General features: G+C 36.9%; 1 protein-coding gene across 1 annotated transcript in view; it reads right to left on the reverse strand.

The window, feature by feature from the left end:
* Positions 1-20,286: 20,286 nt before the first annotated feature.
* The window catches only part of BARD1 (BRCA1 associated RING domain 1), an 83,424-nt gene continuing 78,280 nt past the window's right edge, over positions 20,287-25,430 (reverse strand). Inside the window, exons 10-11 of the mRNA XM_047773426.1 lie at positions 22,231-22,328; positions 20,287-21,210 (exon numbers count right to left, since the gene is read on the reverse strand). Of these exons, the coding sequence (XP_047629382.1) occupies positions 20,878-21,210; positions 22,231-22,328 (431 nt within the window). The 3' untranslated portion in view covers positions 20,287-20,877. The remainder of the gene's footprint in view (positions 21,211-22,230; positions 22,329-25,430) is intronic.

A 25,430-nucleotide genomic window follows, 5' to 3' on the forward strand; every position in this document is an offset into this window, starting at 1 on the left:
CCCTGTTTGAGATACTTGAATTTGTTCTAATAGAGACAGAAATAATTGAAATCTTAAGTCATGGGTGTGAGAGCATGTTCTGATCTAAGAGTGGCAGTCATAGATCTTATTATCAGGAGATGGTGATTTAATTTCATAAATCTTTGACTTTTATGTGGCAGAAATATGTAGCAAAGCTCCAAGAAATTGAGAAACATTGCACTGGCCCAATCATGCCTAGCAATGATTTGAAATTAGATAAAGTAGAATCCTTCAAGCCACAGAGAATACCCTCTACATAAATATCAGGAGCTTCTATATGATTGCATCAGCTCTTACCTTTATAATGGCAAAAACCTAGCAACTAAAGCCAGCAAATTCCATCAATGCCACAATGAAACTGGCTTGATTCATAACTACAGGATACAAATACGCCTATCTTCCTCCAAGGACAATGGAAACTCTTAAACCAGCAACAGTAAAGGCTGTTCCAGATTTTTTGGTGAAATCCAAAGACAGCCCAGCACTTAAACATTTCTCCAATTTTTTAAATGTTCTTTTTTCACTAAATGGGACAAAGTTTCCTCTTTTTCTCATTCTTTGTTACTAGAACATTTTGCCTAATGACCAAGAATCTTATCTGAAATGGCCTATCTTCTGAAGGGGTAAAAGGGAAATTTATCAGATCAGAGGCAAAAGAAATATGTATAGGTCACTGTCCTTTCTCAAATGCAAGCATATTAAAATCATATTACCTTCAGAATTTAAAGCAGGTAGGGGAAAAACCATAGTTACCTTTTTCAGCCAGGCTGTTTCCTACCATTATAAGAAATTCACCATTAGTATAAACTTGGACATTATTCTTCATGGTTTATATGTCTGTCTGTTCTATCCATCTTGCAGTGGCACTCTTGAAGTTTCCTTTATTTAATCCATTAATTATATGGCTAAAAAATATATGGACCCATTGTTTATCATCTTAGCTATAGTGCCATTTGACCTTTTTGAACAAAAATCAGTATCATCAAAATTACCCTGTTTTGGAGTTACCATTTCCTTGTTTTAAATCAACCTCAGAAATGTGCTTGGCATAAATTTATCTGCATTTATCCTCAGATGAACTCAAGCTCTGTCAAATGAAAAGACACCAAAATGCCATCTGAATATAAGCTGAACATGCATCCAAGGTTAAATTAACCTTTGATTACATAATTGAGCAATGAAGCCTGGGCATTGAAAGTCTTTATTTTTCACTACATATCGATAAGGCTAATGAAATTGACTTTGCAGGGCAAATGTCAAGTAATCCACTGGATCATCTTGGCAAGGAGACTTCCAATTTGAAAAGTTCACTCCAAAAAAGAAGCAAGTGTGCAGTGGCCTGATGACAAGGGGACCCCTTCTGATGGCCACAAAGCCCCAAAGCACAGAAGCTTTCCATCCTCTTGTCCTTGAGAGCAAAGATGATGCTATCAGTTCATTATCTACTAAGTGGATGTTTTGTGGCTTATGTTTGCTTTCCCCATGAAAGTGAAGATAGACTGAAAAAACATTCGCATTCATTATTGTCTGGACTCCACTCATTTATGAGAAGGTTGGCCAAGGATAGATGATAAGCAGGCAGATAATTCATTTCTCTGGCGTTCAGGCCCAATATGGAGTCTTTGTTATTATTAATTCTGCTTAACCAACTAAAATAACTTAAGACCTGAATGTGACCTGTTTATATGTATGTATGTATGTGTATATATATATATACATATATATACAGACATATATATAATGTCATTTGCATACCATTCCTTTTTTTTTTTTTTTTGTGGCAGTGCCCACAGCACATGGAAGTTCCTGGGCTAGGAATCAAACCTGCACCACAGCAGTGACAAGACGGAGTCTTTAACTGTTAGGCTGCCAAGGAACACCTGCACACCATTCTTTTGCAAGGGTAAAGCTTATTTTTTTCCTTTTTTTTTTTAGAGTCATACCTGCGGCATATGGAAGTTCCCTGGCTAGGAGTCTAATAGGAGCTACAGTTGCCAGCCTATACCACAGCCACAGCAACATGGAATCTGAGCTCTGTCTGTGACCTGACCTACACCACAGCTCACAGCTATGCCAGACCGTTAAACCACTGAGCACGGCCAGGAATCAAACCGCATCCTCATGGATACTAGTTGGATTTGTTTCCACTGTGCCACAAGGGGATCTCCCAAGCTCATTTTTTCTATCTTAATATTTTAATGTAGCAGGAATATCAGTTTGTTCCCCTTTTTATATATATAATGATTTTTTTCCCCATTATAGCTGGTTTACAGTATTCTGTCAATTTTCTACTGTACAGCATGGTGACCTAGTTACACATACATGTATACATTCTTTTTCTCACATTATCATGCTCCACTATAAGTGACCAGACATAGTTCCCTGTGCTACACAGCAGGATCTCATTGCTAATCCATTCCAAAGGCAATAGTCTACATCTATTAATCATAAGCTCCCCATCCATCCCACTCCCTCCCCTTCCCCCTTGGCTCTTTTCAACTTATTTCCCTTGACTTCTACTAAGTGTTGCTGCTACTTAGGTTTTGCTGCTGGCTTTAGCTACTATTGCTCCAGTTCTTCCCTAGTTTTGTGGTAGTTTGTTCTTTCTGCTATGGCTTCTGCGACATGAGAAAACAGGCTTGAAACATTCAAGTTCTTTCACCAAAGCCATACAGATAGTTTCAGTCCTGTCGGGTTGAATCCAGATAATCTGACCAAAGGGTATGAATTTTATGTACTAACTCGGGCCTCCACAACATCCCTGAACCCAGAAAAGTGTTTGGTGCAAAGAATCAGTCCCTGAGCTCACTGAAGCAACAACTCTAAGGAGAATAAACTTTGAAAAACAGTGTGGGAATTCTGCAGGTTCAATCCCTGGCCTTGCTCAGTAAGTTAAGGATCCAGTGTTGCCATGAGCTGTGGTGTAGGTTATAGATGAGGCTCGATCCTGCATTGCTGTGGCATAAAATGGGACAAAAATAATACTGAGGAAATGAAAGCTGTTGCAAGACTTGCTTAACACATATAAACCAATGAAAATGGTGTCTAATCATGGTAAGCATGCCACAAGAAAGCATTCACTGCTCTGATTACTATATAGTCCTGACTTTAAGGAGCTCATACAAGTGAGAACATGGTATCTTTAATAAGAGCCAGAGGACCACTGTCCTTCACTAGTAAGTGGAAGTAAAGTGTTTGGTAATTTTCTGACAGCTACACTGAGTAAATGTTGAAGTAAAGCCCAAATTCTGGAGAGAAGCAGAGTGAAATTTTAAAAAGCTAATAATCCATAAGGTGAAAAAATAGCATTGCAATATATTAAAGTAGGTGAAACTGCTCACTTCATAAAAGTAGACAATTCCGAGAATCCTGTGAAACATATTTTGTTTGTTTGTTTGTTTCCCCCTCTTGGATGAAAAAGCTAGAAAATAACTGGGGAACATCAAAGCTCGGAATTTTTGAGACTGAATCCCATTGAACAGTCAATGAGGGGTAAAATACAGAGAAAGCAGGAGAATGGTGATATGGGTGGAATGGATGCAAAAAAAAAAAGTTAGACAATGCAATTAGTCTTCTGTTCAGGGTGTAGGCCAGGGATAGAGGCAGAGACCTTTCTATTAAGGAAGACTATCAAAAATATCTAATGACAACATGCCGGAGGATAATGTGAGAAAAAGAATGTATATATATGTGTGACTGGGTCACTGCTGTACAGTAGAAAATGACAGAACACTGTAAACTATAATGAAAAAAATAAAAATCATTATAAAAAAATTTTTAATAAAAAATAAATAAATAAAAATATCTAGTGACAGAATTGGTAAGAAGAAAACATTCAAATATAAAATGGAGAAAAATGACCAAAAAGAAAACCCTGAGGTCCAGTTCTGTAGCCTTTTAATTTCCATGTGACATAACATTTTAAACAAGAAGACAACTGAAGCAATATGCTATTTTTAGCAATCCTTAGCATTACCTACACATGGAAATGATTTATAACAGAACAAAAATTTGGAAAAGGTTCAAAACAGGAGAAGGAAATGGCTCAGGATCAAGATGCTAATTCACAATTTCCTGACACTCGACACAAGCTGACAGTGTTACTAGGAACGATCCCATCAAGGATGTGCAGAACTCTGGATTTTTTTGATGTTGTTCTACTGATTTTTTCCTTCAAAAATTGTTATATATAACAAAAAAAACAAAAACAAAAAAAAAGGAGTTTCCGTTGTGGCGCAGTGGTTAACGAATCAGACTAGGAACCATGAGGTTGCGGGTTCGATCCCTGCCCTTGCTCAGTGGGTCAATGTTCCGGCGTTGCCGTGAGCTGTGGTGTAGGTCGCAGACGCGGCTCGGATCCTGCGTTGCTGTGGCTCCGGCTAGGCTGGCGGCTACAGCTCCGATTAGACCCCTAGCCCGGGAACCTCCATATGCCGAAGGAGCGGTTCAAGAAATGGCAAAAAAGACAAAAAACAAACAAACAAAAAAAAACAAAAAAAAATTTGTTATATAATATTAAGATATTCCCCAGAGATAAATGCCTGATTATGAAATATCTATGGATTATTTACCATCCAAAGCGGGATAAAATGTTAATTGCCCTTAACTCCAACAATGTACAGATACATTGAGAACTGAATGATTCTATTTTCCTACAGCTGAAAAGCCATAAAACCACAAGCTTACCTTTGAATGAAGATGTATAGCTTACCTGCCAATTCTTAAGAAATTATGGTATAATATAAAAATGACATAAAGCAATTAGCATTAGGCTTCATTTTGCTAATTTTTTTCTTCTTCTTTCCTCAACCATGGTCCTAGGAGATTGACAGACTCCCTATTTCGTATTCTACCCTCCAAAATGTCCAGTTGGTCATCATCAATTGGCCTTATCTTTTTGCATCACTAACTGACAGTTTTCTCTTCTTATGCCCTTTTTTAAATCTCCATCACTTCCCCTATACCTGGATGGCTTTCATTTCATCTTAGGAGATCTCCCATGAATACTCCCTTTACTTTTTTTAGGCTCTAAGATTTACTAATGAAAGAAAAATGTGCCTGGGTGCAAAACATTCAGAAGGCTTACTGCTAAAAAGATTACCCATGAATATCACAGCAGTTTGTATATAAAATACTACAGTGAGCTTTTCTAGTCAAAGAATGATTCAGCCATTTAAAATCATCATTCAAGGGCCCAAATCTCATTTGGGCAAGAAACTGTTTAACTAAACTCAGTTAGCAAGTTGCTCCAGGTTCCAAATGACTAACCTGCCTTATTTTGTCAAACATTTCTTTCAAAGGACCAGACTAACCTTTGGCTTGGCCAGTAATTCTTAGGTGGCAATTGTTTTCCCTCAGAGTGGGGTTAAGGGGTGAATCCGTGTCTTCCTTCTTGTCTGTGCTCCCTCTGCAGGCACTGGGGTTTTACCCTCCTCCTGTCTACAAAGTCATTTCTGTTTTGAGGGTTACAGTGGATTTTTTCAGTGTGATTTTCAGGCAGAGAAAGGGGCAGGCAATGGAGCAATGTCATTAACATATGTACTCATTCTTCTGAAACCCAGAAATTTTTCAAACATTACTCTAAAAGGGTCAGCTCTTACCAGGTTCATCATGGAGAAAAATTATATTGTGAGTAGTTTTTCAAAGATGCCATAAAGTAGTGGGAGATGTAGGTGTAGGTTCAAACATTTGGGATATAAATTTTAAAAACTAATAAAAATTCAAGAAAAATAAAAAGGGTTACGAAAAAGTAAATGCACCCACTGCAAATAAATTTGTGAGGGCAAGGAATATTTCCACAGCCATCATGGTGAAAACACTGAAAAGAGATTTAAGTTACCTATTAGGAAGATTTGAAGAAGAAAGGACATGGACTCTCAAACCATCTACCATAAGAGGAAATCAATAGATGTCGAGAATGGATGAATCAAGAGAATGTAGTGCATACACACTTACTAATGGAGAAGACAAATACCGAAGTAACTGCTGAAAGAGTGCAAAGCAATTGTTGCTGAGGAGAGACTGAGATAGAGGTTCAGGAGACCGATGCTTTTTTGTCTAAATCTTTTACAACTATTTGACTTTTTAAACTATGTGCACAAATTACTTGGCTACAAAATGGAAACATATTTTAAATGTCAACAATCCATTTATAAAGTCTTTCTTACGTTAAAAAAATAAAACCTTCTAACCACTACATCTGAATTCATAGAAAGCCAGCATGGATATTAAAAATATGCCTTTTTTTGAAAAAAAAAGATAGATGAAATAAATCTGGATAGCTTTAACTACTGTTTAAATCATCTTGAGATTAAATTTGCTAACTTAGCAAATTAAATGCTGATAGCAAAAAGACAAAACAAAACAACAAAAAACAAACAAAAAAACCTTATTTCCTATTCATGACTTCAGCAAGCTGCATTTCCTATTTCTGACTTTCTAATTAAAGGGGAAAAAAAACCTTCTAATAAAACATTGATAAAATGTCATTCTCTTAGAAGTATCACTCAGGGGGAATCAAAAATGTTTAGTGACTATCATGGGGAATATAATAAATTCATCTGATCCTAAGAGTGAATCCTAGAAAATTTTTAAAACACAATCTGTGTGTCCACAGCAAACGCTGGTTGCTTCTTCTGCCAAGTCAGTTTCTTGTGGCTGCGTGCAAGGTAGACTTCTGGATGTCCTGATACAGAAATGCCCACTAGGGTACAGATCTCTACCAAGGTTCTTCCTGAACAGGTAACGGGGCCCTGCCTTGCCAGATACAATACCTGTGCCATCATCTGTTTACTTGTTTGGCTCTCCCATTGGCGTATGAGCCCCTCGAGGGCTGTGGCCATGTCTTATTCACCTTAGCTTCTTCAAGTGAGCTACAAAGGCTGATATCCATAGTTTCCCCATAAACGGTTGATGAATTCATGCACAAATTAGCTAGTGAATCAGTATCAAACTCTCGTTCAACTTCCCTTGAAAATGTAAACCAGACCTATATTTTTAAAAATGAAAAGGATAAAATGCATATGTATAATTGCTAGTGAGTCTTTGCATAGCACTTTCAACAAGAGGATACGTAGTGAAAAAGTCAATTGCCTGCCCTTTGTGCTTCTGTCACATATCTGCAAAAGAAAGGTTAATAGAAAATAGTTTCAGACTTCGTTTACTTTTCAGAATATATTAATTTCTTTTTAACATAAATTAAACTTCATACTTGTTAATTATTACTTCCACAGCCCAGAAAAATAATGTGAATATACCACCAGGTGTCAGAACATCAGCACTCAGAGAAAAAGGAAATAATTATTGTAGTGAGAAAAGTGATAATTTTAAGGCACATGCATCAACCATATTCTATAGCAAATTCTACATCCATACTTTAAAAATGCATGTCTTGAGGAATCATATATATTATATAATTTTATATATATATAAAGTTACATTTAGTTAAATATATACATGCACATTTTGCATTGCAATAGGTGCCTGAATCAGATTATAATTTCTAAATGGTGTGACTATATCAAAAATAAATTTCCAACAATAAATGGTGCCAAAGCTATAGCTTAAAACTGTGGGAAGTGCAGGCATAAAAATCACCTCGAGAACTTTTCAAATGATATTCCTTCTTCCCACTTTCTCCTTGTCTGTGAGCTTTTTTTGGACCCTTCAAGCCCCAGCTAGGAAGGCATGGCCTTCCAGTTGAGAAAAACTTCTACACTGAGCCCCAATTGTTGACCTGAATATGTCCTATACTTCCATATTCTGTGGGGAAAGCAACATACATATAAAGATTACTTACATTTTTCAGGCATGGTTCAGTTTAGTGATGGGAAGTACATCCAGTTGATAAACCAACTTGACCAGTTGGTTGTGGCTGCTTGAAATAAGAACTGAGAAAAATTTTAAGGCTGTTTTTGGTCTTAAAAGCAGATGTAGGGATTAGTAATGTCTTCTGAAGTAGAGGTGGGGCTGCAGCAGGAATGTGGCAGATGCCACCTCCCCTTTGAGATGTTCTAGACCAACTTAATAAATTAATTCAAGTGCAAGTCAGATTACAGGCTCCATAATAGCATGCTTTGGTCTTCTTAAAGAAGCAGCATACCCTGGAAGACAATGTGGGAGAAGTATTAGAATACATGTTTTATCAAATTTATTAATTAATTTAGTCTTTTTAGGACCACACCTATAGCATATGGAACCTCCCAGACTAGAGGTCAAATTGGAGCTGCAGCTGCAGGCCTACACCACAGCCACAGCAATGCAGGATCCGAGCCATGCCTATGACCTAACCACAGCTCACAGCAACGCCAGATCCTTAACTCACTGAGCAAGGCCAGGGCTCAAACCCGCATCCTCATGGATGTTAGTCAGGTTTGTTACTACTGCGCCACCATGGGAACTCCAAGGAAACATGCTTTTAATCTGGGTCCTGTGGATAACTATAGCTACGTGATCCAAAGTTCTCCAGCCCATTCCCTCATCTTAATCCAAGAGTTCCTCACTGGAAAGATGACCCATAAGGCCTTTACTAAGAGACCTAAAACTCCTTTTCATCTTTTTTTTCCCTAATTAGTTTCTAACCATAAGAGTTGGAATGTTTTGAACCTTATATGTAAAGCCTCATCTCATGAAAATCATAGCAATCAAATGAGACTCATTTTCAATTTTTTTTTAATTTTAGGCATAACTATAGGTCTTAATTTAAATATGTAGGGTGTGCACTGCATTTTATAAAGATGGTAATGATAGATGGTGACTTAGCTTGACATTTTAAAGAAAATCTCTCCCTTCTCCCAGGAACAAAATGTATTAAAAAGGTGTTTATACAGCTGGAATGAAAATAACCCAAATATTCAATAGCAAGAACGTGATAAATTATAATACATGTGTTGATAGGCTACTATAGAATGACAGGAAATTACATACAAGAATATTTGATTACATGGAAAAATATGGAAAGAGAAGTATAATCAGGGTTTAAATCCTTAGTTATAAAAGCAATGTGTGTGTGTGTGTGCGTGCGCTTGAATAGGAGAAAAGAATGTTAATAGTTGTTCTGATTGTGGATTAATTCAGTATTCCAAAGCCCAAGTAAATGAATAAAATTGAAGAGGGGAAAGTAAGAAGTGCTGGGCACTATGGGAAACTGAAGCACACACGTCTTTTCAATAGCATTTGATTGATTTTTTTTACACTCTGACAACCAAAATCAATTTGTCATTTTATTGTCACTGCATCTTGGGACTATTTGTACTTTGCAAATTTTCTACAGTAATTACATAATACTTCTGTACAAAGAGTTATTTAAAAATTCAGAGATAATCATACTGGTAAAATTTGGAAAAATATTCACATAAAAGTCTAGACCTGCATGTTTCATTGATGGAAGAATATTTTGGCAATATTATTTTAGCCAGCAGGCAATGGGGGGGCAATTTTGAGAAACATGTAGTATTAATAATGAAAATATAAGAATTTCGAAAATTATGAACTAAAGGTCGAAAAGTAATGTGTAAAGTAAGGTTATCCCAAAGTCATACAGCAGAAGAGCCGAAGTGCCCAGAGGGAACTGTGACGCCTGCTGACTGAAGCTTGGCCAGTTCTTTCTAAGGCTGATTTATTAAGAGTGGAGGCCCAAGCAGTCATGGTACCCAAAGTAAATGCATTTAGGGAGGAAAGCTAAAGAAAATCTTAACTGATGAATAGGAGAGGCTACATAATTGGAGAAACGTCACTCATAGCTGGGGAGAGAATTTGGAGGTGAGAAATTACTCAGATAGCCAGGTCCTAGATGTTAAGCTAACACCAGTAGAGTGAAGACAGGACAGCAGCCAGGACAATTCAGGACCAAGATGATCTGTGCTACTAAAAGGCACCTTTCAACGAGCTGCTTTTAGAGAGGCCTCTGATCCATCCTACTCTTACAGGTATTGGAAACTTCCTGTGAGTGCCTGTAAGGTGCTTCGGGGCTTTTATCCATCTTTACATGTGAGATGGATAGTATTTTACCAACTTTATAATGGTAGACACGGTTAACTAAACTAGTAAAGAGACGATAAAAAAATTCCTGGTCCAAGTGACTTCAAAGCATGTGCAACAGGTATGCCTTTCCTGGGTCTTTATTCCAATCTCCAAGCCTGAGATTAGTATTATTGACTTTCTCAGAGTGGCCTGCACAGGCAAGCTGGAATATGGGGGTCAAAGGATTTCTTATCAGAGCTCGGGTATTAGTCACTAACCCTTTAAGCCAGGTCAGAGTGAGAACACTCTAGCACTTTTCTCACTTCTCCCACATTACCATTCTAATAAAAACTTGCAGGTATCAAAAGGTGCACGCTATGCCTTAGAAAGCTACACAAATAATCAATAATTGAATATGCAGCTAAGTATCCAAACATAATACATAGCAGTTGATGAGGAAAAATTTCAGAACTGCTTAGTTTTCAGGTATTAGTTGCTTTGATGTGTGTATCTTTGAAAAGGGTTGACTTATAATAAAGATATACATTAAGTTCACAATTTGTAATTCAGTCCCTCCTCACACAAAATAGTAGCTTATGATTATTAAATAAAAACAGCCTTATTTCCTGCCATATATAGAGACTAGAATAGACATTTGTGACTATAATGAGGCCCACAAACTTTTAGACCCATCACTGACTCTGTTTTTCTACCCCAAATCATGGAGGCAGTACAAGCTAATGTGTAAGGTGGTCCCCGCTCTCTGCACCTTATTTCCACAGGAAACATCAAACCTTCCAAAACACAGTTATCATCTATGCAAAGGTCATTTGATTGCTGAATTCACAAAGGAGGCTCAAAAGAAATCAAGACAAATGAAGTAAATAATAAGTATTATCTATGAAAATTTAAGTACCTAACTCTTAGGTGAATCACTAACACTCTCACCCAATGTTTATCCCTATGTCATCCATAATTCTAATATAATTCCTTTCTGGTTTCCTTTCCTCAACAAGTCAAAAAATTTTAAAAAATAGATAAGGTAAAGTATTAATGGAAATAGATACATAAGTAGCAGCTGTCAAGGGAAAAAGGAGAAAATAGCAAAACAAGTAGAACTAGAACTAGCAAACAGCCATGCATAACACTGTAGAAATGCTACCAACCATCTGACTTCAACAGAACCATGAGAAGTCCCTGAGTGAGATGGTTCAAGATGGTGCTATAGGAAGAGGCTGAACTCACTTCCTCCCACAATACACAACACTTGGATCAATTCTGAGTAGAACCTGAGAAAAACTGAACATGTGCTCCACAACAAAAGATTAAAAGTACATCGAGATGAGTAGGAGTTTAGAAAAACTCTCTTGCCAAAAACCTCACCCCACATATGGAGGCACATGACCAGGACCAATCTCACCAGGTAGGCATTTGTCTTGGAGGAGCACAGGGTTGGAACCCCACATCAGGCACCCCAGCCTCTAGGAGCTAAACCAGAGAGATGAGCCCCCATAACATCCTGTTTGGGGAAAAAAAAAAAGTGTGACTACATCCAAGGGTCACAAAGTGCTAGAGGAGACCAAGACACCCCTTTAAGTAAAGGGTGAGATCGAGCTGAATAACAGCAGTTTGAAAAGTGCTGAGAGTATAGGTGAGAGATATCTGCAAATCTGAAAGCATCAGCTGGAGGGGCCAGGACAATGGAAACACTACCCAGAGATGGAGGTTTTGGCAGATGCCACTGTTGCACTACCCACCTAATGGAACTAGAGATAGTAGACTGAAATACAACCTGTCTTCCTTGTGAAAGATTTTTTTACCTAGCTTGGGGCTTGAGGGCAGGATTCTCACACATGTAGAGATTAAAGAGGCGCTCACAGGGAATGTGCACAGGGAGATACCACCCTTGATCTCCTTACAGCTCAATAACACTCCCCATAAAAGAGCTTATACACTCATCAGGAGCCCTAATTTTTGCAACTGTTACCCAAGGAACTCCTCTAAATCCCTTTGGAACATTGACAGATATTGGCACACCCTCAACAACAGAGGGATATTAAAAATAAATCAGGCAGTGTAGAAACCATAAAGACTCCAGAGACAACGAAGAGCTAGAGCAGAGTTGAATGAGAAGAATTAGCTCTATATGAAGCCACTCCAAGACCAAGATAAGTAGTTTTGCCTAATACATAAAACAAACACAGGCATGAAAAGTGAGGAAACAGGGAAATATGTTCCAACAGGACAAACAAGACAAGACCTCAGAAAAAGATCTTAATGATACAAAAATAATCTACCTGAAAAAAAAAAAACATAAAAGTAATGGTCATAAAGAGGTTCACTGAACTGAGGAAAATGAATGAACACACAGATAACTTCAGCAAAGAATTGGAAAATATGAGAGCCTATCACACTTGAAGAATACCATAAGTGAAATTAAAAATGCACCAAAAGGATGGACAGATTAGATGATAGAGAAGAACAGATCAGCAAAAGGCATCAGACAAAACAGCAAAAAGAAAAGAATTTTTTAAAATGAGAATAGCTTAACGGAACCCTAGAACAACATAAAATGCACCAAAATTCACATTATAGGGATTGCAGAAGTAGAAGAATGGGGCAGAAAATTTATTTGAAGAAATGATGGCTGAAAATTTCCCTAACATGAAGAAGAAGTCAAACACCTAGGCCCAGGAAAGACAGAGTCAAAAAACATGATAAACCCAAAGAGGTCCACACCTAAACACATTACAATTAAAATGTAAAAAAAAAAAAAAAATTAGAGAATTTTAAAAGCAGCAAGAAGAAAACCTAATTACATGTAAGAGAACTGCCATAAGACTGTCAGCAGACTTTTCAGCAGAAACTTCAGGCCAGAAGGGTGTGGAACACTGAAAGGTTAAAAACTCATAACCAAGAATATTCTGACAAGGTTATCAGCCTTTAGAACGAATTAGCAATGAGATCCTGCTGTGTAGAACTGGGAACTATGTCTGGTCACTTACGATGGAGCATGATAATGTGAGAAAAAAGAATGTATACATGTATGTGTAATTAGGTCACCATGCCGTACAGTGGAAAATTGACAGAACACTGTAAATGAGCTATAATGGAAAAAAATAAAAATTATATAAAAAAAGAACTTAAGAAGTGATAATGAGTTTTACAAATAAGCAAAAGCTAAAGGAAGTCATACCACTAAAATGGCCTTAGAACAAATGTTAAGCAGAATACTTTAAGTGAAAAAGACTGGGGTTCCCATTGTGGCAAAGTGAAAACAAATCCTACTAGGAACGATGAGATTGTAAGGTTCGATCCCTGGCCTCGCTCAGTGGGTTAAGGATCCGGCATTGCTATGAGCTGTGGTGTAGGTTGCAGATGTTGCTAGGATTCTACAAAATAAACCAGAAGACCACTAACAAAATGGCAATAACTATATACCTATTAACAATTACTTAAAATGTAAATTAATTGAACATTCCAATCAAGAGATATGGGGTGGCTGAATGGATAAAAAACACAAGACCCATCTATATGCTGCCTACAAGATACCTACTTCATATCTAAAGACACACACAAGGTGAAAGAGAAAGGATTTAAAAAAGAAAATGCAAAGAAAGCTTAGGTAGCAATACTTTTATCAGATAAGGTAGCCTTAGTCAAAACTGTAACAAAAGACATAAAAGGACATTACCTAATAACAAAGGAGTCAACCCAACAAGAGAATATGACATTGGAAAATATTTATGAACTATACGGAAGAGCACCTAAATACATAAAGCAAATATTAGCAAAGCAAAACAACACAACAAAAGAGGAAGAACTGACAGTAGTACAATAAAGAGACATTAATACCATACTTACATCAATGGATGGATTGCTCAGACAGAAAATCAGTAAGGAAACACTTGACCTTAAATGACACATTAGACAAAGTACATTTAAGAGATATACATACACAAAACACCCCATCCAAAAATTGTAGAACACACATTTTTTTCAAGTGCTCATGAAACATTTTCCAGGATAGATCATATGTTAGGCCATAAAACAAGTCTCAATAAATTTAAGAAGATTGAAATCATTATCAAGCTTCTCCAAATACAATAGTATAAAACTAGAAATCAATTACAAGAAGAAAACTGGAAAAAAAGAAAATGTGGAAACTAAACAACATGCTACTAAAAGTCAATTATCTAATGAAGAAATAAAAGAGGAAATTAAAATATATCTTGAATGAATAAATGGAAACACAACTTTCCAAAATCTGTGGGATGCAGCAAAAGTAGTTCTTCTAAGAGGGAAGTTCAGATATACAGGCCTACTTCAAGAAACAAAATTTTCAATAAACCATATAATTTTAAACCCAAGAAACTAGAAAAAGGGAGTTCTCTCCATGGCTCAGTGGTTAATGAACCCAACTAGCATCCGTGAGGATGAGCGTTCAATCCCTGGCCTCACTCAGTGGGTTGGGGATCCAGCATTGCTGTGAGCTGTGGTGTAGGTTGCAGATGTTGCTAGGATCCTGCATTGCTGTGGCTGTGGCATAGGCCAGCAGCAGCAGCTCTGCTTCAACTCAGCCTGGGAACTTCATACACCATGGGTGTGGCCCTAAAAATATTTAAAAAAATAAATAAATAAGGAAAGAAACTAGAAAAAGAAGAACAAACAAAAGCTCAACATTAGTAGAAAGAAGGAACTAATAAATATCAGAACAAAAAAAAAACTGAAATTGAAACAAAAAAATAGAAAAGATCAATAAAACTACGTGAAAAGATAAACAAAATAGATAAATCTTTAGCCGATTCATAAGGGAGGGGGCAGAAAAAAAGAGAGAGAGAAGTCAAATAAATAAAATCAGAAATGAAAGAGAATTTACAACTGATACCATTGAAATGCTAAAGATTTTTTCTAGAAACACACAATCTTCCAAGACTAAATCATGAAGAAAGAGAAAATCTGAATATACTGATTACTAACAATGAAATTGAAACAGGAATTTTAAAACTCTCAACAAACAAAAGTCCAGGACAAGCCAACTTGACAGGGGAATTTTACCACAAATTTAAATAAGAGTTAATACCGTTCTCAAAATATTCCCAAAAGTTGAAAAGGAAGGAACACCACCAAAATTATTTTATGAAGTCAGCACTACCTTGATACCAAAACCAGACACCAGCCCTCCTGAGCCCCCACACACAAAGCAAACAAAAGTTAACAATACATTGAAAGGATCATATACCACGATGAAGCATAATGAAATGGGATCTATTGCAGGAATACAAGAATCTGCAAATCCATCAATGTGATATATCACATTAATAAAAACAAAGGATAAAAAATCATATGATCAACTCAAATGCAGAAAAAAAAACTTGACAACATTCAACATCCATTCTTGAGAAAAACTTTCAATCAAGTGGGAATAGAGGGAACACATCCCAACATAATAAAAACTATATATGACAAACCTACAACTAACATCGTACTCACTGAGGAAAAGTTAAAAGCTTTTCCCCTAAGATAAGGAAGGAGACAAGGATGCCCACTATCGCCACTTTTGTTCAATGTAGTATTGAAAGTCCTAGTCACAGCAATCAGACAAGAAAAATAAATAAAAAGAATCCAAATTAGAAAAGGAGTAAAAATGTTACTGTTGGCAGATGACATGACACTATACACAGAAAATTCGAGACCACCAAAAAACCATTAGAATAAATAAATTTCATAAAATTGCAGGATGGGAGTTCCCGTTGTGGCACAGTGGTTAATGAATCCGACTAGGAACCACGAGGTTGCAGGTTTGATCCCCGCCCTTGCTCAGTGGGTTAAGGATCTGGCGTTGCTGTGAGCTGTGATGTAGGGTGCAGATGCGGCTCAGATGCCGCGTTGCTGTGGCTCTGGCGTAGGCTGGCAGCTACAGCTCTAATTAGACCTCTAGCCTGGGAACCTCCATATGCCATGGGAGCAGCCCAAGAAATGGCAGAAAGACAAAAAAATAAATAAAAATAAAAATAAAATAAAATTGCAGGATATAAAATATATAGAAATCAGTTGTATTTCCATACACTACAAACAAGCTATAAGAGAAATTTAGAAAACAATCCAGTTTACAGTTTCACTTAAAAAAAAAAAGAAAAAATACCTAGGAATAAATCTAACCAAGGATATGAGAGAATGTACTCTGGAAGAATTTGAAGACAATACAAATAAATGGAAAAATATGCCATGCTCATGGATTGGAAGAATTAACATTGTTAAAATGTCCATACTACCCCAGGAAATCTATAGGTTTTATGCACTCCCCCATGGCATTTTTCACAGAACCAGAACTAAGAATCCTAAAATGTGTATGGAACCACAAAAGACCCAAATAGCCAAAACAATCTTGAGAAAGAAGAACAAAGCTGGAGGCACCATAATCCTTGATTTTCAAAATATACTACAGCTATAGTACTCAAAACAGTATGATACTGGCACAAAAATAAACACAGCTAAATAGAACAGAGTCCAGAAATAACCAGGTATATATGGTCAATTAATCTATGACAAAAGAGGCAAGACTACACATTGGAGAAAATTCAATTTATTCAGTAAAGGTTATTGGGAAAACTAGACAGCTACATGCAAAAGAATGACACTGGACCACTCTCTTAAGCTATAAAGAAAAATAAATTCAAAATGTTTTAAAGACTTGAATGTAAGATCAGAAACCATAAAACTCCTAAAAGAAAAGATAGGCAGTAAGCTCTTTGACAATGTTCTTAACCATATTTTTTTGAACCTGTCTCTCAGGGCAAGGAAGGGACACAGAAGCAAATATAAACAAATGGGACTTCATCAACCAAAATTTATTTTGCACAGCAAAGAAATCATCAACAAAATGAAAAGGCAACCTGCTGAATGGGAGAAGGTAAATCATATATTTGATAAGGAGTTAATATGCAAACTATAAAAAAACTTTTACAACCTAATATCAAGAAAATAAAACAACCATACTTAAAAGTGGATAGAGGACCTAAAAAAATATGGCCAACAGGCACAGGAAAAGAAGCTCACCATCACTAATCATAAAGGAAATGCAAATCAAAACCAAAATTAGATTTCACTTCACTCACCTGTCAGAATGGCAATTATCAAAAAGGCAAAAAAGAACAAGTGTTGGCGAGGATGTGGATAAAAAGGAATCCTCATACAATGTTGGTGGGAAAGTAAACTGGTGCAACCACTATGAAGAACGGTATGGAAATACCTCAAAAATTTAAAAACAGTACCCATATAATCAGCAATCCTACTCCTGGTTATTTATCTAAAGAAAACAAAAACACTAATTTGAAAAGATATATAGACTCCATTGTTCATTGCAGCATTATTTAAAATAGCCAAGATGCAGAAACCACCTAAGTGCCCATCAATAGATAATGGATTAAAAAAAAACATGGCCTATGGAGTTCCATTGTGGCTCAGTGGGTTAAGGACCTGATATTGCCTCCTAGAGGATGTGGGTTCAATCCCTGCCTGGCCTCACTCAGTGGGTTAAGGATCCGGCATGACCATATGCTGAGGCACAGGTCGCAGATGTGGCTCAGATTTGTGGCTGTGGCAGAGGCCTCAGCTGCAGCTTGGATTCAACCCCTAGCCCAGGAACTTCCAAATGTGCGGCTATTAAACAAACGAAAACAAAGATGTGGTATATATATACTATGTATATATACAATGTTAACAAAATCAGCTTTAAAAAAAGCATGAGGGGAGTTCCCGTTGTGGTGCAGTGGTTAACGAATCCAACTAGGAACCATGAGGTTGTGGGTTCGGTTCCCGCTCTTGCTCAGTGGGTTAACGATCTGGCGTTGCCGTGAGCTGTGGTGTAGGTCACAGACGCAGCTCGGATCCTGCGTTGCTGTGGCTCTGGCGTAGGCCGGCGGCTACAGCTCTGATTAGACCCCTAGCCTGGGAACCTCCATATGCCGCAGGAGCGGCCCAAGAAATAGCAAAAAGACAAAAAAAAAAAAAAAGGCATGAAATCTTGTCATTTGTGACAACATGGAGGGACCTAGAGGCTATTTATTTTGCTAAGTGAAATAAGTCAGACAGAGAAATTATATATGATTTCACTTATATGTAGAACCTAAAATACAAAAGAGAAACAGATTCAGATACAGAAAACAAACTGATGGCTGCCAGAGGGGAAAGGGGTTAGGGGTGGGGGGCACGCAAAATTAGTGAAGGGGATTAAGAGGTACAGACCTGTGGTTATAAAATAAATCATGGGGATGTAATGTGCAACATAAAGAGAGTCAATAATATTGTAATAACTGCAGGGTGAAGAACAGTAACAAGAAGGTGACCGTTTTGAAATGCATATAAACACTGAATCATTACGATGTACATGTGAAACTAATATGATACTATATGTTGATTAAAAAACAAGAAAAATCACTGTGTAATAGATGACACTCTTAATGATGATTCTAATACATCAAGGTTATACTCAAAAAATTTATTTAAGCACATAATATACTTTAGAAATACAGTGCTCAAAAAGATAAGCTTTTGAAAGATTTCCTAACAAGTCTTGCAGAGTCTCATTCTTCAAGAGTATAGAATAAGCCACCTCTAGAAGAAACAGATACGGAAGCTCAGATAACTTTAATGATTTATGGTAAATAAAAATCAAACTTGAATCTATGACTGAAAAATGAAAATAATTACAATATATCTATACAGAAAATGTAAGTTCAAGAGCTTAACATCAATTAACTGCTGTCGAAATAAATACCTAAAATAACCAAAAATAAAACTGCTTAATAGTGGGAGACAAAATATGACGAGGAGGAGGAGGAAAAACCAAGAAAATGAATGAAGAAAGTGCGTAGCAACTCCCAAAAGTGTTTTGACAAACAGGAATTCAGATCAGAGGAACAAAGACAAACCTGTCTATGAATATGACCAATGAAGCAATAGAAAGTGACTAAAAGTCAGTCATAAATAAAAAATGACAACCAAAAGCACAGAGTCTTAAATTATTTAATCCAAACATTATCTAACCCCTCAGATTTGTTTGGTGCTATGTAGTTCATCATTCTCCAGTAGAAAGAAATGTGGGACAAACACATTACTGGTTGGAGAGAGTGTTCTGGAACTAACTCACCCTTGAAGGTCAGGGTCGGCAGTACCACTGTGTCCCCGTAACATATTTCTTTAGTATGGAAAATAAAATGTCAAAGAAGGAATTACAGTAAATTTTATTTTAAAATAATCAGCTGAATGGATCTTAAAATGTTCATCCACTTCAGACTCTCCATATACTAATCTAGTGCACAGCTAGCTTTTCCCTTTGGCCCAAAAGGGACCAAACTGGCAAGTATCTACAGTAACTCTCTTTCCATGTCTTTAATATTACAGGTACACTGACTCTTGAGGAAGATTATTACAGAACTCTACTTCTTAGAAAATGTTTTAAAATGATCTAACCTACCATCACAATTCACAAATAAAAACACTCAGATCAGAGTAACCTCCCCAGGTCTCCCTGTTCTCAGGTGATGTCGTGTCCACTACTCTGCAGCCTTAAAGGTCCTGGTATTATGAGTAAAGCCTTCTCACTCCTACCATTAGACATACTGTCACGGCCTTTTGTATCACCTGGACAAAATCTGTTCTAAATCAAGTAATCACCAACTTCTGTCTCCTATCAATCTAAAAATGAAAAAGAATGTACTGAAAAAGAAATTAAGACTTTCGAAAAATCATTTTAGCAATACTTAGTAAGATCTAGCAGAAAGACTGCTTCTTAATTTATTTACAATTGACTTGACAATTTGTTAGTCTGATAAGTCCACCTAAGAAATACTGAAATTAAAATTTCTCTAAGTATGCATATAAATACATATATATAAAATACACTATTAACACACCTATAGATTGATTATTAATAATAAGAAAATACAGGAGTTCCCGTCATGGCTCAGTGGTTAACGAATCCGACTAGGAACCATGAGGTTTCGGGTTCGATCCCTGCCCTTGCTCAGTGGGTTAAGGATCTGGCGTTGCCATGAGCTGTGGTGTAGGTTGCAGATGCAGCTCAGATCCCACGTTGCTGTGGCTCTGGCATAGGCCGGTGGCTACAGCTCTGATTAGACCCCTAGCCTGGGAACCTCCATATGCCACGGGAGCAACCCAAAAAATGGCAAAAAGACAAAAAAAAAAGAAGAAAAAGAAAATACAATAAAACATGTACCATGAGCCCAATGTCGATTTTCACCACCAAAGAATAATGTTAAGATTCAAATCATGATTTCCTGATTAACAGACAAGATTTTTTTTTTTAATAGGATAAAAATGTAGGAACAGACATCCAAGTAATTATAAGTAGCTAAATAAACACAACTCTAGACGGGAGAAAAATTAAACACCTATGGAGGCACATTTAGACTAAGTAATGTTTTTTCATTATAATAAAGCCTGAATAAATTACTTGACAATAGTTTTTGCTAACTAAAGGAAGGTAGTATTTTTGCTGGTCATGGGTGTGGATTTTTTTCATCAAAGAACATTAAAAGGTTGAGACATAATGATACCACTTTTATATTTAACCAACAGTTCTGATACCCTCTCATTTATCTTTGATAGCTGATTACATGAATAGAAAGACATGATAAATACATGCCAGTTTTAAAATGAAAAATCCTTTAAAGCAATCTCAGCATCTAAATGGTAAAGAGAGTATGAATTCCTAATCTGGCATACAGTTTTTGTTTTTGTTTTTTTAATTCAAGGGAAAAGAGTACATGAATGAGTCTACCTATTTGTAAAAATGTGAGTGATCAAAACAATGCAATCACTGGGTTCTCACACTCTGTGGGTTCAGTTTAAAATGTTCATCTGGTGTAGCATTCAGCTGTCAAGAGGGAGCAGCTCAAAGGACATCACACAATCTATAAACCAGCTGGAAGGAGCCATCCAGACTTTGCCCTGCCGAACTCTCTCTGGGCGATGATTAGACAAATCCTCATAGATGATATACTGCGTGCAGAAGCGCTGATCAGAATCAGGTTTGGCATGGTATGCGACTGTATTGATGGTTTGAGTCACATCACTGTCTGGCTTGGGCTTTCTACTGAGGATCTGGCCCCCAGCTGCAGTGACAAGCTTAATAAGGTTGTCCTTTGGATGGTGTTTGAAGGTTCCCCCAAAATAGAAGTAGCATCCATCAAACAGCTTTGGCAACTGAAATAACAAGAAAAATCTCGTTAAAAAGCAGACCAAAATATTTTAAAACACAGCATATGAATGAGGGCAATAAAAGTAATAGTTGCAAGCAGTTAACAAACTAATTAATGAGGTGCTGGGACAAGCTGTATTTCAAGTAAACTATTTGGGTCAAGAAAAATACTTAATGCAAATAAAGCCTTCCTATTTATAATTTGTTCCCTAAGACTCAGGTCCTTTTCATTGTTCTCACATTTTAGGTATGCTGGGCTGTGTGTGTGTCAGGGGTGGCACCCAAAACCTATTCATCAACTTTCTTTTCTCAGAATGTTTATTCATACTTTGTGGGACTTTAAAACCCCAAGAATTCCTTCCTAGAGTATCTGAAATATGCTTCAGAAATACCAAGCTAAACTTAAATGTCAGAGTAACATCTTTTCCATGGAACTTTCCAATTCTGCCTATTCAAATTCAGGTCCCTGTGTATTACCAAGCTAAGGTCTCTAAGGCAGCGATGTGGGAATGTGGCCTCCAGCATTCTAGAGATGTATGTATTCCTTGGAACAGTATAAAGCCAAGTCTAGGGATCCAATTATCTATGAGACATACTCTGTGTGCTTCATAGAAAAAAGCTTCACAGTTCCCTTCAACAAAAATTTTTCTAATATACTTATATGTCAACAGGATAATGGAATATTACCCATTAAAACTGCAATATGTGGCAATAAAGACATGGTTAACTAAATCCAAGCAGCAGCTGTAAGTCTTCTTTCAAGCTATTTCCTGTATCTGGGACTTACTTCAGATTCTGAAAGGTTTATGAGAATGTTCAAGATGCCAAAAATCCATTAACAGTATGAAATTATTACTTTCTGGATTTTACTGCTCATTGTGATCTCTCGGAATCAAGTGCTTGAAATAAGCACAATTAAAATTTTAATCAGTCACCTGTACTTGTGGAACAGGCATGGGTTTTTCCTGATGGTAATAATAATAAGTTAGAATAAGAATAATGAAAGTGTATCAAAAGGAAAATACCAGCTGTTCTCTGTTGAGCCTGCTTCTCCTTGGCCCTTCAGGAATTTCATACTTTTCTTCCTGCTCACATTTTTTTCTCTGTAGACAAGCTTTCACCCCTGGCAAAAAAACAAAGATATAAGCAAAATAAGTATCAAGTGATCATTATTTCTTTCACATTGAAATTAAGTGATTAAGTGATTTTCTTCTTCATGGCTGTTTTATGTATTTTTCTTAAATAGAAATATAAACCTTACTTTTGCCAAAACAAAATATAATAAAACTAGTTTTCCATATAAAGAAAATGTAAGAAATCTTTCCTTTAGAGGAATGAGCAGTAAAGTAGTACTGAACACTAATTTTAGTTTCCTTTCTAAAAGACCTAAATAGATAACACAATTTCATGTACAGGAATAAAAATCCAAATTTTATTTACAGCAATTATCAGGATTAAGGTAAATAAAAGTCCCTCATTTAGTTCAGCCATAGTGATCTGACCTTGAAGTCTGCCCTGCTCATGCCGGCAGTCCTACGTCTAATCTCCTGTTGGACAAAAAGTGATCTGACAGAAGGGAAAGTATTTGAGTGCAGAGCACCTAGTGAAGCTAGCCATATAACAGGGCACTTGTTAAACAGTAAGCAGAGTCTGGGCCATGTTTGGGATCTGACAGGTACACACTGAATTGCCAGTCGATGACTTGGTGACGATTTCAAATGCTTTAGAACTGCTTCAGCTGAGATGTTCCAAGATGTTGCTTAATATACAAAAGTCAGAATGTTGTAATATCTGAATACTCTACCTCTCCAAAAGCAGAGCTCTGTCAAGACAGTCATTTTTTCTTAACTTGGGACTATTAATGAATATCCTAATTCAACCCTCAACCTTGGCATAGCTATAATTCCCTGTCATTTGATTCTTAATTTTTTGTTAGTTTTTCTTTTGTTTTAGTATCCCGTTCCCTAATGTTTTCAAAACAAAGATCATATTTAGCTAAGTCTGCTATGCTGAATCCTGTTCTCCTTTCTAACATCATAAATACGATGGTTTTATAAAAATTGTTGGGGTTTTGCTTCTAAAAAAATTAATTTCAAAAATATAATTTCCAGGAATTCCCTTGCAGTGCAATGGGTTAAGGATCAGCATTGTCACAGCAGTGGCTTGGGTCGCTGCTGTAGCAAGGGTTCAATCCCTGGCCCAGGAACTTCAGCATGCCAGGGGTGCAGTCAAAAACATGTAATTTCTCATAACCACACACTGGGTAAAAAAGTACTAAAGTATTAAGTTTACTGTATACTAAAAATGAGTCTCAAAATAAAAACTTTGAGAAGCTCCCGTTGTGGCGCAGCGGCAACAAATGCGACTAAGAACCATGAGGTTGTGGGTTTGATCCCTGGCCTCCCTCAGTGAGTTAAGGATCTGGTGTTGCAGTGAGCTATGGTGTAGGTCACAGACGCAGCTTGGATTCTGTGTTGCTGTGGCTGTGGCATAGGCCAGCAGCCTGAACCTCCAACTGGACCCCTAGCCTGGGAACCTCCATATGCTGGTGCGACCCTAAAAAGCAAAAAAGCAAAAAAAATTAACTAGGTAAAAACCATACCAGAAACACCAACAGTGTGCTTGCATTACATCATACACTGGTTCTATGTTAAACATCAATGCAAAAAACATTAGCAATTTAGCCAAATCACTGACTTATTTCAAATTCAATTATTTTACATATAAATTATTACTTTTACTTTTTTTTCCACTTAAGACGTAGCCCACTTCCCCAACCTCCTTTTCCAATTATATCTGCATAATATTTATACTGGTATCTTTAGATGAATGTGCATGCCAGTATATAAAGCCAAGGACTGGGAGTTCTGGTTGTGGCATTGCAGAAATGAATCCGACTAGTAACCATAAGGTTGCAGGTTCAATCCCTGGCCTCGCTCAGTGGGTTAAGGATCTGGTGTTGCCATGACTATGGTGCAGGTCACAGACCCACCTCAGATTGCACATAACTGTGGCTATGGTAGGCCAGCAGCTACAGCTCCAGTTAGACCCCTAGCCTGGGAATCTCCATATGCAGCCCTAAAAATCAAAAAACTAAATAAATAAATGAAGCCAAGGACTAAATACAAGCACTCCCTATGATATCTACTCTAACAAGTAGACAGTTAATATCTAATTATAGAAATAAATAAACGGGCTGTGCCTATGCTGGCTGCTTATCCATTTTATGGGTTTATTTGGTTGATTATTTAAACTATCAAAAAAAGCATACTAAAATGGTATTTATTGATCTTGGCAACGTGCCAGCATTTGTCAATCAACAGAATGTAGCCTTAACAGACACAAGAATGAGATAAGCATGGCCTTAACAGAAATGAGATGAGAGACACCAAGGGGGCAGCATGGCATTTCTAAGGGAAGATGCCAGTGCTTTTATAGTCTAAATATACCTCAAGTCATAAAACTTGTAGCTTTATAGCAGTTGTTTAGTAAATTTTTGAAAAGGGAGGCAGAAAAATCTAATGCTCTAATTACAATTACTGAGCTGAGTGATATTCTTCACTCTTCTGCTTTTCTCTTATTTCAAGTAACATTTTGCCAACTCTCTCTGCCACCTAATATCAACTAGGGGAGGAAAATATATCTTTAAATATATCTTCCTCTTCCCCCTGAAAACTAAGGAACAATTTCCAGGTCTATAACAACATGTTAGAATTCCTGTCATCGCATATAAAACATGGAGAATGTTTTGAAACTTGGGTGTGACAGCGAGTCCAAAAACTGTGATTCCAACTGTGATTCCAATGGTCTACAAGGACCATTCAGATTACATAACAATTTGGGGACCCTTGTGTTAAGTGGTAGGAGTTATGGAGACTGTAACAAACAGGAAAATGTACATCATACTTAAAGACAGAGAAATTAAATGGTTTTGCTGAACTAAACCACATAAATTGTTAGATATCTGGCCTTTAGATTGCCAATTTGAAACTGATGCTTCGTGTATCAACCTCTTCACCTCACAGATAAGGAAACTTAAATCCTAAGAGATTTAAATCGTTTTTCCCAAGTGACACAAGAGAGAAGACAACTCAGATATCCTCCAACTCCCAGATCAGTTTTTTCCATCTTTATTTAAAAAAAATAATAATAAAGCATCTTAGGAAATGCTAGGTATTTCCTACTCAGATTTAATATATTACATCTCTCCTATAAAAAAGCACAT

This window comes from Phacochoerus africanus, chromosome 3 (assembly GCF_016906955.1).
Source record: "Phacochoerus africanus isolate WHEZ1 chromosome 3, ROS_Pafr_v1, whole genome shotgun sequence".
NCBI lineage: Eukaryota > Metazoa > Chordata > Mammalia > Artiodactyla > Suidae > Phacochoerus > Phacochoerus africanus.